We start from the raw sequence: 16,681 nt of genomic DNA on the forward strand, positions 1-16,681 counted from the left end.
CTCAGTCATCTGGGCCCTGGGGCTCTGAACTGTGTTACCAACATGTCTATTCCTGTCTCCATGGGCAGCTTCCCTTGGGTCAATACTGATCGGGCTCCCTCAACTACTTCCTTCTTCCTCTTTCTTGTCCACGGCACTCCTCCCTGCAAAACCCTGCTGTGGGTAGGGTGGACAGGGTCAGCTGCCATCCACATGGTTTTGCTGTGTGGGTTCCCGGCATTGGTGAAAGTGATGGCTTAAGCAAAGACTGAAATTCTGGTTTTTCAGATAGGTGTCTCCCCTGGGGTGACAAGCTGGCAGCCAGCAGTACCAAACCTCAGACACTGTTTCAGGCTTGGGGGACAAGCCACTATCCCCAGAGATCTCCCATGAGGTTCCTCCAGGTTGCACTGCTCTAAGTGGCTGTGCTGACTGCAGTGGCTGTGGCCAAGTTGTGTCCTGTATAATTAAGTCCAGTCCACCTGTTTCAGCCTGGGCTAGAGTGAGGCCCTACAATCCATGGACTGAAGGTGTAGCCAGCAGTCATTCCTTAAATGGAATGGTATCACCCTTACGAGTCAGAAGAAAGGCAGCTCAGAGAAAGTCAGTGACCTGCCAGGGGTCCCCAGGCCAGTTCCAGGTGTGTCTGCACACCTGGCTCTCTTCCCATGCCTTCTACTGCCCCTCAGGACTGGAAGGTCCCCCACTGACCAGCACCTTGTGCTGCCTCCACACACTGGGACTGGGAGCAGCTGCCTGCCAGGTGAGGAATGGGAGCTTGTGGATCAAACCCCAGGGGATGTCCCAGCCCAGATTGCAGATCAAAGCCCAACCCACGGACAGAAATGTTCCCTGCCATCCCAAAGTGAGGACTCTTTGAAGCTGATTCAACAGGTTAAAACCCAAGGGTTTAATAGCAATCCCTTCTGTTACTCCCATCTCTCCAGGCCATGGAGGAAACCATGATACCTATCTGTGCCCAAGGGGGCCAGGCCTTCCATTCTGGGGAGAGGGAGCAGCCTCCTTCCAGGTGGTCCACACCTGGCTGTCTTGCTGCATGCAAACCAGCTCTGATGGACTTCTGGCAGTAGCCCAGAGCAGCCCAGAGATATCACCCTGGGAGCCATTCTGACCTGCCTAACTGGACCCCGTGTCCCATGGAGGGTGCCCGAGGCCTTCAAAGATGCTGCCCCACCACCTTCCAAAGCCCTCAATTCTCTCTCCCCAACCTCTCTGTGTTCCTCCCTCAGCCCCTCCATTATCCCTCCTGCCCCCCACATTTGGGTTATGACAAACTTTGCCGCCTATGGCTCCAGCTGGGAAGTAAAGAGGTTTCTATCTGGCTTTGAAGAGACAGAGATGCACCCACTCCACTGCGGTCCAGGACAGGAACGACTCACTTGCCCTGCAGTGGTACCTGCAGCCAGTTGCTCCAGCAGATCCTCAGAGGCTGCTCACTGACTTCTTGAACTCCCCAGTTTGGTCTCATACAAGGGATACATTTTCTTCTTTTAACAACAGGTTGACCCTAATCCTTCTAAAAACAGGCTTTCCACCTCCCCTGTCTGTTCTCCTCACTGAAGCCCTCACTGATTAGCTGAGAATCACTCTGTCCCCATCCTCCCTGGCTGAAGCCCCAAAAGGTCTCTGGGATTCCTGAAAGGGGCATTTGTGGGTGGGTTGAGTTCCCGTTTATTCAGCCACAGATGAATGGATGGGTGGGGAAATGGATGGATGTATGGATGTATGGATGGATACATGGATGGATGCATGGGTGGGTGGATGGATGGACAGGTCGGTGGATGGATGGGTGGGTGGATTGAGCAGTGGGTATCTGGGGGATGGGTAGGTGGGTGAGTCCATGGAGAGGAGGTGTTGGGGTTGGATACCACTGCAGACAGTGTCTTTCCCAGTTGACTTTTAATGTTGCTTTTGAAGGACATGACTTGGTGAGGGCAGGGCTTCCTCCTTAGTGTGGTCACTCCTAGGGGCATTTCAATTGTTATCTCATCATCAAGGTGGCAAGTCACAAATGAGAAACTAAGGCCCTAAGGGGCAGTGGCTGGCCCAGGGTCACCCAGCCTCAGGGTGCCACATTCTCCACTCTCAGCAGTGAACAGCCTTCAGAGCACAGCCTGGCCCAGGCTCTCTACCTGGAGTCTCATGGCACCCAGGTCTTGCTCAGGGGTCCACAGGGCAGGCCTCCTTCTTGGTGATGCTGAAGTTCCCTCTCTGAACTTGCATGTGGACATCTGGTGGGGTGGACCCAAGACATGGGCACTGGCCAGCACCTTGGACACTCTCTGTAGCTGATTATCTGGGCTGAGGTGCCCAGCCTCAAGAGTTGGCCCAGGCCTCCTAGGGACAAGTAGCCTGGAGGATCCACCATGGGGGTGGGAGAGGCCAGTGTCTGTGCTGGAAGCTGTTTCCTGGGTTCCACCTACTTACAGTGAACATCAAGGTCAGGGACTCTGTAGCCCAGCTTGACAGGGCTGGAGTCCTGACCTACCCACTCTGGGTGTCCCTCTGTCTTCCCCCAGGACATCAGCACTACCACCTCAACCAGAAGATCCTGGGTGCTTCCAGTGCTGGCTCTCTCCTCTCTTTTGAACTATTTCTTCTTCCATTTGGACTTCCATTTGGACTTCCCAGTCCTGAGGAAGCCAGGAAGACCCTTCCTTGGGTGTGGGTCAGGCTCTGTGTCCCCATCCTCTGCTCATCCTCTGGGCTCTTCACTTGGTACTTAGGCGCCTAGACCCTCCTCCTGGACTGAGAACACCCTGGGCCTCAGGCAATGTGGGTGGAGCAGGTCTTAGGACTGGCTCTTGTAGAAGACCATTTAGGAAAAGGGATTTTTTCACGTATCTAACCTGGATAAGGACCCAACTAAGAACAGAATTCCTCTGCCCTTCTGGCGTCTTCCAAAGCTGTCCTCTTCTGCCCCTCACAGCCCAGACTCTCCCCACCCAGGCCTCACCCAGCTCCCAGGAGGTCCTGTTCTGCTCCTTCAAGAGGTGTGTTTCTCAGAGCATAAATGTAAGTCAGAGCTCATCACCACTTTCTCTAAACTTCACCTTAAAACAAGAAACCAACTCCTAATTTTGGGCTCCCAGGACCCATAGGATGGGGTCTTGCCAGCCTCTCCTCTTTACCTCCACCCATCCCCCCAGGTCCCTCCTTCCTTCTGACCCAAGGCCTTCCACACCAATCTCTCCTGTGCAGAGCTCCACCCACATGTCACTATTTACAATGGGAACTGTGGACAGGGACTCTGCCATGTCCCAGGGCCTAGGACAATGCGTGGCTCAGAGCAGGGCCCGATGCCAAGGAGCAGTGGTGACATTAGGACAGAATCAAGGGACACTCAAGTGTTCCCTTGGCCTGATTCCTTCTAAAGGAGGTAACTCATGGCTCTCTGGTAGAAATGAATAGGAGTGTGAGACTGGGGAGGAGGGGAGGTGGGACAAGGGGGTGGGTGGGCATCCTGTGAAGGGCTGGGGCCTGAGAGGAGGAGAGAAGAGAAGCTTCCTGGGATGTGGGAGGGGCTGAGGGACCCTGAGGTGGGAATACACTGCTGCCTGGTAAGATGCTCCTGGATGGTGCCCTTGCTGGCCGAGTTCCTATTCACACCTGAAGTCTCTGGTGCTCTGGGGAGTGAGGGCAGGTGGGGACATTCAGTGCAGCCCTGAGTATCCAGCCCAGGCAGGACCAGAGTAGCCCAGAAGGGCAGAACTGGAACTGAGGGCACTGGTTCCCACAACATGTGGGTGCACTTTGGGCTGGGTGAACAGGCAGGCATCCGGATGGCTGACACCTGGGTTAAGACATTTGCCAAGGGAAAGTGGTTAAATTCAACCAATGATATTGTAAAGTTAAAATGTCCAAACTCAGTGGGGGTCTTTTCCGTATTCACATTTAGAATTATTATAGAGGTAAAAATAACAGCAAACCCACTACTGCCAAAAGCTGCCTTTGTCGGGAGGGACTTTGCCCATGAAAGTTGAAAACGAGGCCGGGACAGTGGGCATTGCAGCCACGGGGTATAGGCAACACAGCAGGTGCCAGAGGAGTGAGAGAGGCCTGAACAGGGTAGGCACAGGGCCTGGCCACAAAGTGGCCTCTGGCTCCTGACCTTTGCTGGGCTTCTGTCTGCTCACTTGGGTGAGGTGCCCGCTGTGCTGTGCTGACAGCTGGGTCCATGTGACATGGCCCGTTTTCCTTCCTGAGTCCCTGGGACTACTCCTGGGCTAGCTCTTTTGGGAAGCCTGCTGAGGCCGTGTCCAGAGGGCCAGTGTCACACCCCAATCTAAAGCCACCTCTATGCCAGCCACTCACTTGTGAAGGGAAGGCATACAAACATCCCAGGGCAGGGCCCTGCCACACTCTCCGGGCTGGAGCTCATCGCTCTTGGTCGGGATTGAAGTAAGGGTCCTAGCTCAGAATCCCCTGATATTGGAGTCCAGGAGTGCACTCAGTCATGGAGGTGACCCTGGGTGCACGCTGAACCCCTCTTTTCCTGTCCCCGTCTGTGGTCTGTGATGGAGGTGGTCATAGGCTCTTTCTGGGGTGGAGGGTGAGACTTGGGGAGCTGATGGCAGGGACCCAGCCTGGGCTGTGCTCTCAGGCCCATGGGCCACCGGTGCTTAGGGCCTGAGGCAGCATTTGGTTCTAGTAGGTGGGGACAAAGCACTGTCACTTTATTCATAAAGTAAACATTAGGGGAATGCGTTCCTGGCTCTCTCGGGAGCCAAGCTGGGCGCTTCCCAGCTCAGAGTGGAACCCCGCGTCCTGGTGCTTCCAGCACCCTCTGCTGGTGGCTTTAGGAGACTCCACAGCCTACTGGGCAGAGAAGGGGGGCTGAGCTGCCTCTGCTGCCCTTTCCTTTGCGTGGCCAGTCCTGTGACCTTGTGGGGCTGATGATCAGCAAGAGGAAGGCTGATCACAGAGACCTGGGATTTAGCTGCGAACCCATTCACTGTAACTCAGGACTGGCATCAAATTTATTATTATCTTTTGTTAAATATTTTATATTTTCAGAGCATATGTTCTACAAGGGGGGTGGGGCTAGATTTTCTTCCCAGTACATTTTTGTGTGTGCAGTTATGTGACAGGAGAATAAGTGACACAAACAGGTGGTACACATGTGAGAGGGGTCTCAGGCCTGGGCCCCTGCACGCAAATCATGAGTTGCTCCTCTGATTGAAAATAGCCTCTGGACTTCCACCAGGTAAACCTGAGACCCAAATCTCACAGGCAGATGACATCAGAGGAGGTCCACTGGGGACAGTCATACCTGCATTCACCATATCTTAAAGGAACAATACACAACGTGGGGGGGTTCCTGCCGGGCAAGCCCCTGCTCGCTGCACGGCCGCCTGTCCTGCAAGCGTCTTATGGGGTGGGGGTGGGGTGTCAAACATTGTGGTGCTAACTGGGATGAGGGTCTTTCTCCTGCTAGGGGTGTGGGTAGCTAGGGAGTGTGAACTGGGCTGGGGGGGTGGGCCCTGGGCAGAATGGCTCCAGCCTCCAGATGGTCCTCTGCTGTTCTGTGAGAGTAGAGGCTCGACCTGCCTGACTCACTCCCCAGGGCACTGATGTCAGGGGGCAGAAGACAGGGCCTTCCTGGGGCCACAGGGACATCCACTGATTGCCTCCTGGTACAGAGCTATGCCGGTGGGTTCTCTGGGCCAGCCCCAAAGCCTTCCTTGGTGGAACCCACAGTGTTTGCCTCTCATAAGGATGTTCACAGCTTGGACGGTGCCTTGGGTGGCAGATCTAGGTCCCAGAGGGAAGAACCAGGTGATTCTCAACTGGGGCAGCTCTAGACCATCGGGTGATTCTTCCAGTTCTGGGGTAGGCAGGTGAGGCTGGAGACTTTCTCCAGAAAGAGGTGGCCACAGTGGGGTCTGTTATGACAGCACTTGACTGGGTGTCAGAGGCAAGGATCATCCAGATTCAGAAAAACCTTCCCTGGGATCCCTTCAGACTGAAGTTTTAAAAAGCAAATTCTTCACAGCAGCTCAAATAGTCTCTGAAGTTCTAAGGAAGAAAACAATGTTGAATAGTACTTCTCAACACGCAGGAGAAGAAGGCTTGCTGTAACTGGCTCGGCACTGCAGAGATGGCTACTCTGAGCTGTTTGGCCAGGCTCAGGAGAGGACACCCCCATTCCCCCCACAAATTTCTCATTTGTTGCTTTGAGGTGGAATGCATCTTTGAGCCATATGCATCTTCTCCTGAGCCTTGGAGTGGCAAGTGAAGAAAGCCATTCCCACGGGAAGAGAGGCTGCATGGAGGGGGCAGCATTTTGGGTGGGTGCTGGGAGACCACAGCTGAACCTTGATTACTATGTGATTCTCAGACCCTCATATTCCTCATCAGAAATCAGGGATCACACCACCCACCATGCTAAGAGGAAGCACCCAAAGAGATATTTCCCATGAGAGTGCCTGACCCAGGGCTGGCCCCTGTGGATGTTGAGCTAAGTGGAATCTGAATCTGAAGGGGAGAAGGGCCCCAGGGATCAGCAGGGTGCTCCTGGGCAGGCATGGTGATGGAGTTCAAGAGAGCCCTGAAGCCTGGGTTTTGCTCTTCCCCAGACTGGATGAGATGAGTTCCTGGCCTGGGCCTCCAGCCTTCTGCTCGCTGGCCAGGCATGGTCCCCATCAACTGTTGGAGCCCAGGGTCCAGTGGACCTTGCCCGAAGCTGCTTTAGTAGCTGCTGTCTGTGAAGAAGGGCACTTGGGCAGATGGGATGCCATCGCTCTCCTCTGGTGGCCCTGCCAGCTCCCCATACTCGCTGTTGTAGAACACCTGGCCCTGGGTCCCTGGGTCTGGCCTCTGCCGCCTCCCTGGGGGGTCAGGGTGTGCCATGGTCACATCCATATTCCTGCCTGGTCCTTTACAGCTGCTGAGACAGGGAAGGTGATGTCAGTAAGAAAAGAAGAGAAGAGTGATTGAAACCATGTTGGGTCTTATAGGAATCACCAGACACAACCGGAGCAATAAGAAAAGCCAATGGAAGCACACACATACTTGACTTAAATACAAAAACAAACCGATGTGACTGTTGGCAAACACCAGAGCTTTCTTTGTCCCAAGCCTGGGTGTGGGACAATGGAGAAAGCCCAACTTCATCCCCCCAAACCTGCTTCTCTCCCAGTCTTGCCCATCTCTGTAAATGACACCAACGCTGATTCAATGACTCAAGCACCTGGATGTCATCCTTTCTTCCTCCCTTTCCCTCATCCCTTATATCCAGTCCACCCAGAAGTCCTGTCCTGTCTATTCCAAAATGCATCCATGCCCCTCAATCCATGCTCTTCCCCTACTTTAGAGTGAGCTGCCATCACTGCATGCTCTGGGCTGCCCTAGCACATCTCTCTTCTCTCACTCATGCCACCCTATAGGCCAGTCTTCAGAGATCCTTCAAGTTAGATGGTGTCCTCCTCTTGATACACCCTTCAGTGGCTTCCCATCACCCTCAGAATAAAATCCAAGCTTCTCCCCCTGGCCCAGGAGGCCTTGCTGCTTCCAGTCCCCACCTGCCTCACTGATGGCCCTATGATTCTCCCTCCTTAGCACTCATTTTCTTTGAGATTTTTGAAAATTTGTTTCTTTGCTTTTGCTTCTGTTTTTGCTTTGCATGGTGCTATTGAAAAACCTGATGCCAATCTCTCTCTCTCTCTCTCTTTTTTTAAGTGACTTGGCCTTTTTGCCTGAATTCCCAGAATGTTTATCTCTAAAGTCTAATAGTTCAACTAGGATATGCCTCAGAGTTTACTCTTCTTGGGCCAGTTTTCCCAGGTACCCTTCCAATATGTAGATTCAGGTCTCCTTTTATTTAAGAGTTATCTTGAATTACATATTTAAAATATTAGTTCTATTTCACTGTTGGCATTCTTCTTCCTCAGAGACACCCATTGTACATATTTTGGATCTTTTCTATTCAACTTCTAAATTTTTCACGTTCCTTCTGACACTTTTTTACCTCTTTACAATAAGTTTTAATTTCTTGACTTCTTTTCATGTCTATCAAATGTGCCCTCCACTGTAAGTCTGATCATATCTAATTGTCCCTTGGGCACTCTGCTCTTCATTTTTGAGAGGATTTGTGTTTTATTTCAATTTCTTCCATGAATTTAGTCAGCTCCCATTTGATATCTTCACACTGTTCATCCATTCCTATTCTGAATTTTTGAATTTATGATTCATTGTGCAGCTGCTTATTTAATTATAAATTAATTCATGTTGATGTGTTGTATCACAGTTTTTCCATGCTTTTTTTTTTTGGAGTGTTTACAGCTACTGAAAACTTTTAATTCTAATTTTCTTTTTTATTCTTATATGGATAGTGCTTATTTTTTCACCCTGACACCCTGACAGACACAGGTGTCAAAGGTGGAAGTGAACGGTCTGAACACAAGGATCTGAAGAAAAGAGCACAGCTTTATATAGGTAGGTAGGTATAGACAGGTAGGTCCTGTCATTTAAACAGCTATGAGCAAGTCAACTAGTAAAGTGATAAGTAGACGTTTAACTACTTTATATATACCCTTAAAAGTTTAAATATTCAGTTTTTTCGTTTGTTTGTTTGTTTTTTTAGAGACGGGGGCTATTTTCTTGGGCAAATGGAGGTCACTGTTTTATGCAGGTCACCCCCCCACCCCCATGCAAGCACACAGGAGGATTTCTCTGTAACCATATTCTTATCAAGGTAGGACACCAGCCAGCTCTAGGTCACATGATCTGTGGCCTCCCCTGGCTGGGGGAAGGGTGTTATACGCATTGGGCATGGTGGATCTTTCCTGGTTTCACAAAGAGATATTGTCTGAGCATCTGTCGAATGGCAGGGAGGTTTGGGGACCAGCACCAGGCGTACTGGGTCAGGACAGTGATCAGGGAGAGGGGGCCTTTGGTAAGGCTGGTGGACACAGGCCTCAAGTCCCAGAGTGGCCTGCCTTGAACACACAGAAAAGCACTATGGAGCCATGAAAGGATTCAGGTAAGAGAGTGACAGGCACATGCCGGCCTGGCCTCCCTTCCCTGGCCCCTTCCAGTAGAGGAGGCTCCAGCAGCCCTACCTGAGCCCACTTTCTTGTCTGTGCCTGCTCTCCAGCCGCTCAAATTCCTCGGAGGCCAGCACCATCCCACTGTCCGTCTGGCTATCCTGTGCAGAGAAAACAAGCTAAGGCTGTGGGCCCCAAGGACCTGCCCCACTGCCAACCTGATACTCATCCTGCGCCAAGTGTGTGGGAAACAGGCATCCGTTCCATCACCAGGGCCTGTAGGTTAGGGTCACGTGCCCCCACCACAGAGGGAGAAACTGAGGCCTGGCGGGGCCATGCCTCACTACTCAGGAGGGTGGCAAAACTGGAACACCCCAGTGGGAGACATAAAAGGTGGCTATACACATGCTCAAGGCACAGGCAGAGCAGGAGCACGGGGAGAAACAAGGAAGTATCGAAAGGATCTGGCAGCTCATAGTATAGAAGAATGATCCTTAGACACATTCCAGGTTTAGGGGGCCTAGGTCACCTTTAACCTGACTTGGCGTGGTTTTCATTTTGATTTCCGTGGAGGGGAACTGCACTCTTGTCAAAGATGGGGGTCCCCCAGCATTTTCATCTGGCCCTGGGAATGGGAGCCCAGGTCTGCATGGCTCTGGTCCAGGGCACCCACTGCCGCCTCTGCACCCAGCCTCCCCTGGGCCTGCGCTCACTCACCAACCCCATCTGGAGGGAGGCTGGGAGGCTGTCTGTGCCTTCAGCCTCACGGAGCTGTAAGAGGTCTACTCTGCTTGACCGCATCTGAGAACACAGGTGGTTTTCCATGCCCCTTACCCCAGCCTCCTCCTCTAGTGACACAATCTCCTCCTCTCTGGCCATGCGGCTTGATGACCAACAAAGGGGGGTCCTGACTCAGGCCGATCCCAGGAGAACCATCTAGAAGGAGTCATCTTTCCACTGGGTTCCTACTGGGGTTTCTACCTTGCTGGGAGAGAAAGGGGGTGCTAGGGAGGTGAGCCCCTCTGTGAGGGAGGTGAAAGTACAGGTGAAAGCAGCAGAGACATGGTGGCACTGCATGGGTGCCCAGACCCCACCATGCCTGAGGCATAACCTGGACTTGACATTTTCAAGCTGGTTTCTGCTGCTGGCCTCAGGACTTCCTGACATCTGACTCCCTGTGGAAAGAGCCCAGTGGGCCTGACCTGGGGTGCACAGGTGCACCCACCCCACTTACCACTGAGGCCTTGTAGGTTGTCAGGGTCATGGGAAATTCTTCGAACGTTTTCATCCTGAAGGGACCCTGGGTCTGAGTCCCCCTGGCAAGGCATCCCGGAAAGGACACACAATTATAATATCTGTGGGGAGAAAACGTTAAGTGCTGAGAAACGCACTCCAGCACCCTTCCTGAAAGCTCTTTCCACCTCTCATTCTGCACCCCTCTCCAGTGGGGAGGGTGTGGAAGGTGAGTGGAGGGCACCCAGCTTATGTGTGACATGGAACTTGAGAGAGACTGGAGGAGGACTTCACCCCAGGATGGGCCACCCTGTACAAGGCAGTCAGTCCTGGTGCTGCAAGCTACTGCCTGACCTGCACGTGCGTGTATGTGTGTGAACATTCGAGTGCCTGTTCGGGGGCTGGTGGAAGGAGCCTGGCAAGAACCAGCTGGGTGTTCCTGTCCTCCAGGCCTGGCTTTGCTCTATGCTGGGGAAGATGTGGTGGGGAGTCTCAGAGTCCTTCTCCCAGCAATGTCAATGGGAATGTGGATACACGACTTTCTTGGACTGTAGACATACACTGGCAAGAGACTTCTGCCCCTAAACTCTGGGAACTTAGGCTGCATTCTAAATCCTAAATACAGGTTAATGAGTGACCTGCCCTGTTCCCAGGGTCCCTACCAGTGGCTCTTGAGACTCGCCCCTCTCCCCACCAGCTCCACTTTCTTTCCCTGCAGTGTGGAGCTGGCCAGGGCATTGTGCCTGAGATGGGCACTTCCTTGAAATTGTCAGTGGGAGGGCCTCTCAGGGGCTAAGAGTGCGGGCAAGCAGAGGATGGCAGAGGGAAGAACTGAGGAGGTGTGGAGAAAAGCAAAGTCGCAAGGCTGCATGGCCTTGCGGGGGCCCCGAGACTGACCAGGTCCACCAGGGCATCACCGACACTGGCACTGTCATTTAATGTCACTTTGTTGAGCTGGTATACAATGGCCTCTCAAGTCCTTGTAGTTCACTTTTCCTGATGACTGATGAGGATAAAACATACTATGTCCCCCTTGCCTGGGGGACCCCTGGACCTGGAGAGGGTGGCTAACCTGGCAGCCAGGCTGTGCCGGTGCAGGCTTGGTGGGCTGTCCTCCATGTCAGCATCAGTCTCCATGACATGCAGGGCCGTGGTGGACGCCTGCAAGAAGCTTCCCTCCTCTGAGCTCTGAGAGCCACAGGAAACCATGCAGTCCTCCTCTTCCTGGCAGGAATGGCACAAATGGCCAGGGTCAGAGGCCCCTGTGCCCCCTTAGCCCCACGCCTGCACTCAGGACTGCTGGAGTTCCTCACCCTTCAAGTGCTGTGCTCAAGGGCACCAAGGACTAAAGGAGCAGGCAAATTCTCTCCACAGCCCTCCCAGGTGCCCCATCAAAGGAGGAGGTAGGCACAACAAGAGCATCCTCACTCCAGAGCCCCAGCTGCTCCACAGCCTCAAGAACCAGCACTAGTGCTTCCCACCCTCTTCCTGGGCAGAAGTGGACCCAAGTGCCAGTCGCCAGCCCCTGAGGCTGGGGCAGCAGCAGCTCCCTGCTCCCTCCTCCAGGTCCCAGGGCACTTGCTGAGGCCCTGAGCTGCCCTGAGTCAGCCCTGAGCTGCCTTTGTTCCCCACCCCTGTGGGGGGAGATACAAGTCAAAGGCAGGTGAAGGGGGCAGAGGGACAGAGAAGGAGGTAGAGGAACACATCACTATTCTGCTGGGAGACAGGGCTCCTTGTAGGCTCCCTGAGGACCAGCCTGGGGCTCTTCATGGGCAAAGTTGGGCTCTGACCATCCATGTGATGGTCCCTGGGTTGGAGCCAGAGGTTGCTTTAGCAGGACAGGGAGAGTGGGGGCTCACCTGATGACCCCTGCCCTGAAGCAGGTCCCCCAGGATCTCCACCAGATCTGAGAATGCAGGCCTCTCTTTGGGGTCTCCGGCCCAGCAGCTCAGCATGATGCGACGTCTGCGGGTACAGCCGGATGCTGGATTGTGTTCTGAGTGCACCCCTTACCCTACCCCAGCAAACCCCAAGCCCCTTGCCTAACGATCCCTCACACCTGCTCTGCCTCCCTCCCTCCCCAGGGCCTAGGTAGGGCTGTCCCTCCTGCCTGCAGGGAGGAGAGTTGTCAATGGACCAGTGGTGGAGTGAGAGACTGTGTCTGCAGGCCTCCACCCCCACCCCTGTGACTGAACAACCTCCCACCTCCCACCCTTGCCTGCATACAGCCCTTCCCGTGCCCGTACACAACCCCTCTTCCCCTTTCCTAATGCCCACCCACCCCTCTGGCCCCCCAGTGCCTCACGGCTTCCCAAGAGACTCACATGGCAGGAGTGGCCAGCTCTGGGGCCCTCATCCGGGTGCCTTCTTTCAGCCGTTGGCAGAACTCCTCATTGATCTGCACCCCAGGGTATGGGGAGGCCCCTGAGGGCAGGAACAGGATGGGTGGGTGTGTGGGGAGCAGGCTACTACTGTTCAGCCCAGACCCCAAATCGCCTCTGTCCTGGTCCTCCATGGCAGAGGGCTTGGCCTGCTGCTCCCCTCCCCCACTGCTAGTTCTTCATCTGGTTAAGAGGACGGTGGCACCCGCTTGCTAGAGCTGCCATGAGCATCACCGCTTATTACAGGCACATTAGCGAAAACATGTCCCATCCTGGGATCATCAGGGTCAGTAGAACTTCGACAAGCCAGTTGAGCTGTCTTGTCACAATGACCCCTCTTAGGAGAAGCTTTCTCTAATTCTTCCTTAAGTCCTGTGGCTGTACCAGCAAACAGGACCTAACCCTGCCTAGCTCCCTCCTTGCCTCTCCTGACCACGGGAAAAACAGCTCCTGCAAGCCATACAGCAGTGGAACAACCCTTTTAAGACAAGAGTCAGACTGCTCTATCCCTCCCCCAAAACCCTGCATGGCTCCCAGTAGACTTAAATTTCAGGTCCTCAGCCCAGCAGGCCTGCAGAGGCTGCATGAGCCACCTCTCCTAGCTCTCACTGCATCTCCCGACGCCACCTGCTTATACCATGTCCACCTCCAACACGGGGGGACCATGGCCATGGCTAACCCCTCACCCTGGACTGCTATCCTCCCAGGCCCACCTGCCTCTACTCCACCCACCTTCATCAGCCTGGGCCCTCCTGGCCCCTCTGGCTCACACACAGTGCTGTCCTTCCTGCACTCTTCCATGCTCTTTTATTTTTAGTAACAGCATCAGTCACGGCTGCCATTCAGTGTTTTCACTTTCCCACTTGTTTACCGCCTCACCCCTACCCTGGTGCGGGGGGGCTTCACCTTGGTCCCAGCAGGGCCCAGGTTCCCATGTGAGGTTCTTGCAGGTGTGGTCATTGAGTGAGCACCCTGTCTCCTCCCAGCTGCTCCCAGTCCTGCAAAAGCAGGAGCAGCATCCCTAATGGCAGGTGAGGAAGGGGCTCAGCCAGGGAGGGAGAGATCTGGGGGAACTCGTATGGTGTTACCCTCTGTGACCTGTGTTGACCCCAGGGGCTGCTGAGTGAACACAGGGTTCTGCCCTGGCATAGGCTGGAGGTGAAGGGGAGAGGCAGGGGGCTCTCCAACCACCTGCCTCAGAATGACCTGGGCTGCTCGCTCCAGGTTTGCACAGCCCCCTGTGCAGAGGGGCTGGTGGAGTGACCTGGAACCTGTGATCCTGCCTCCCCCCTCCCCTGCACCCTGCCCTGCACTCACCCAGGGAGAAGATCTCCCAGAGCAGCACCCCAAAGGACCACACATCGCTCTGTGTGGTGTACACCTTGTCGAAGATGCTCTCGGGGGCCATCCACTTCAGGGGCAGTCGGGCCTGTGGGAGGAACATGTATCCCCAGTGGGAGAGGGAAGAGAGGGAAGAGGCCAAACCCTTGGGCAGCCCTCCTCCTGCCCCCAGTCTCCCCAGGACTCTGTGGAGTCACATCCCAAGAAAGTCTTTTTGGTTACATCCACCTTGTGTGTATTCAGATGGCTCTTGCAATTTGCCCCTCCCCCTTCCTGCAGGTAGGATGCAGAAGCCTTCATTCCTCCCTTGAAGGCTTCTGCCCTGCTACTGTTCTCCTGGGTCCATCTGGGCCCCTCTCTTCCTCTGTGCTCTCCCAGGGAAAACTTGCAGCCCTCCTCCAGCTCTAGACCCTTCGGCCCAGCATCCTGAGGAACACCTGTATCCCTGCACACCCTCACCAGCTCCACCTTTCTCCACTCACTTGGTCCCCAAGCTGGAAGCATGACATCATTCCTGACCTGTGGCTTCTGATGTGCTTTTCCTCCTATGGCTTCTACCTGGGAGCCCTGAGGGCCATGGCCCTTCCAGAATTGCCTCTGCCTCCACCCCAGCACCCCCACTCCCCTCTCCTCACAGCCTGCAGAGGGGGGTGCTTCTGGACGGCACATCTGACTCTTACCTCCACACCCCTGCCAGTTAGAATGAAGGACAAAAGCCTTCACAGTGGGCCTCTCATAGCCTGGACCCATTTTGCCTGTTGACCTCCCTCTAAGCCTCTTCTTTCCTCCCCTGGGGCAAGACTCTAATCAGCGATGGATGCTCAGATGCCTGCCTCTGAGCACCACCAATGAGACACAAGCTGCACCTAGCACCCATGTACTTTGCTGTGACCCTGCTACACCAGGTCTGTCCACCTCCAAGACAGACACCATGTAGGGTCCACCTCTGCATGTCCAGCCCCTCGTGGGCAGGCATGGGGAGTCAGTGCCCACCTAATGGACCAAGGTACGGGGCCAAACACAAGCTCCAGTTGGAGCGCTGTGGTCCCTGTTTGTCAGCTCCTGTCTCCACTCACCTGCTCCAGGTGCCTCAGCAAGGTCACCAGAATCCCCGTAGGCGCAGGCCCTCAGACCTTCCATGTGGATGGCAGTGAGTCCACCACCCTGCTCCATGGCCCCCAACCCCCATCCTTCCTCTGTGGTCTGCACTCACACTGCCCTTGCGCACGTAGTCAGGGTCTTTGTAGATGTCCCGGGCCAGGCCGAAGTCACAGATCTTCACCACATCACTTTCTGACAGCAAGATGTTTCGAGCAGCCAGGTCTCTGTGGATGCACTAGGGGTGCAGTGAGGTGCAATGCAGTGATCAGTGCAGGCCCCTGGGGCCACACCCACACCTAGAGCTCCAGGGTGCCCCACCTGAGCCCTGCTCTTTGAGAACAGATTTCTGTGTGCCCCCAGGACTTGCCATGGAGAGAGCTTGTGGAACCGTGTGGACAGCAGAAGAGGCTATGCAGCGGGACAGACTGATTCTATATCTAGCTCTGCCTCTGACTAGCTGGAGACCTTGGGAAGTCAATTCCACCCTTTGGGCTCAGTTTATAACTCTGTGAAGTGGGAGAGATGCGCCTTGATCATAGCTGTGCTGTGGGGTGAGCTGGGACCAAGCTTGACATGCTGGTGAGTTTTGGCCTTTCTCCCCTCTGAAGAGCCTGCTGGGGCAGTCACCTTGCGAGAGGCCAGGAACTCCATCCCTCGGGCCACCTGGAAGCTGTAGCAGACAAGGTCTTCCATGGTCAGTGGGCTCAGCCACAGGTCCTCAGCTGCACAAAGAAGCGAGGTTGGCTCAGGAGGGTCCTTATCCATGACTCCCATCTTCCACCCAGCCCCAAAGGGAGCATTTGTTCACTGAACCTGGCTGCATCCCTCCTGGCCAGGCTTAACAAGCATGTTGGCCCCCTCTCCTGCCCCTCAGCTTCCATTCTCTCTGTGACACCCACTAACCACTTTCCAGAGCAATGAATACTGTTGCCACACTAGACCTCTGTTCCTGCTACTTCTGCCTGGACTGCTCCCCACCATGTTTGCAGGGCAAACTCCTGTTCATGTCTAGATGTCCAAATCAAACATCAAAAGTCTCTGTGAAAACTGTTCCTGAGGTGTTCTCCCTTCCTAAGGCAGAGTGCATTACATGCTCTCCCACATAATTCTCTCCAGGAGGGCCCCAGGCTGGCTTATCCCAGGGTCCCTGATCATGAGGTATGAGTGTGCCAGCCAACTCAGGCAAGGGGAAGCCAGACTCTTACCTTCTTGGACCGGAGGGGCTCGTCCTGCCCCACCCTTGCCCATCAGGAGCCTTGTGAGGAGGGCCCTGTCGCTGCTCCCTGGCCTCCTCCGGTCAGCCTTGGCACCCTCCACCATGGAGCAGAAGCGCCTTCGCTGCTCAAGGGACTTCTCCTGCGATGAACGAAGCAGGTCCGAGGGGGAGGAGGCTGGCCATCTACTGCAAAATCACTCCCCACACCTTCTCCCCAGCCTATCTAAGAGCCTTGCTTGCTCACCAGCAGAGCTCTGGCCCCTGGTGGGGCGCCTACCTACCGCGTAGGGGTTGAAGGCCTCCCGCTTGGCACGCAAGAAGTTGGAGAGGTTGCCGTACTTGCAAAACTCCACGATCACCATGAGGGGGCCTGGGGCAGGGCAGGAGCCAGGAGCTTGTTGACTGAGGGTACGCTGGAGGGC

The 16,681-nt window shown here is 54.7% G+C and overlaps 1 protein-coding gene across 1 annotated transcript in view; it reads right to left on the minus strand.

Moving 5' to 3' along the window:
* Positions 1 to 6,690: 6,690 nt before the first annotated feature.
* The window catches only part of FLT4 (fms related receptor tyrosine kinase 4), a gene marked incomplete at both ends in the record, with an annotated part of 36,709 nt that continues 26,718 nt past the window's right edge, over positions 6,691 to 16,681 (minus strand). The window contains 11 exons of the mRNA XM_082835885.1: positions 6,691 to 6,886; positions 9,063 to 9,148; positions 10,222 to 10,342; positions 11,293 to 11,444; positions 12,080 to 12,185; positions 12,545 to 12,644; positions 13,919 to 14,030; positions 15,156 to 15,278; positions 15,671 to 15,765; positions 16,249 to 16,399; positions 16,541 to 16,629. Coding sequence (XP_082692011.1) covers positions 6,691 to 6,886; positions 9,063 to 9,148; positions 10,222 to 10,342; positions 11,293 to 11,444; positions 12,080 to 12,185; positions 12,545 to 12,644; positions 13,919 to 14,030; positions 15,156 to 15,278; positions 15,671 to 15,765; positions 16,249 to 16,399; positions 16,541 to 16,629 — 1,331 coding nt within the window. The remainder of the gene's footprint in view (positions 6,887 to 9,062; positions 9,149 to 10,221; positions 10,343 to 11,292; positions 11,445 to 12,079; positions 12,186 to 12,544; positions 12,645 to 13,918; positions 14,031 to 15,155; positions 15,279 to 15,670; positions 15,766 to 16,248; positions 16,400 to 16,540; positions 16,630 to 16,681) is intronic.

Source organism: Leucopleurus acutus, assembly GCF_964270905.1.
Source record: "Leucopleurus acutus genome assembly, chromosome: 3".
Lineage (NCBI taxonomy): Eukaryota > Metazoa > Chordata > Mammalia > Artiodactyla > Delphinidae > Leucopleurus > Leucopleurus acutus.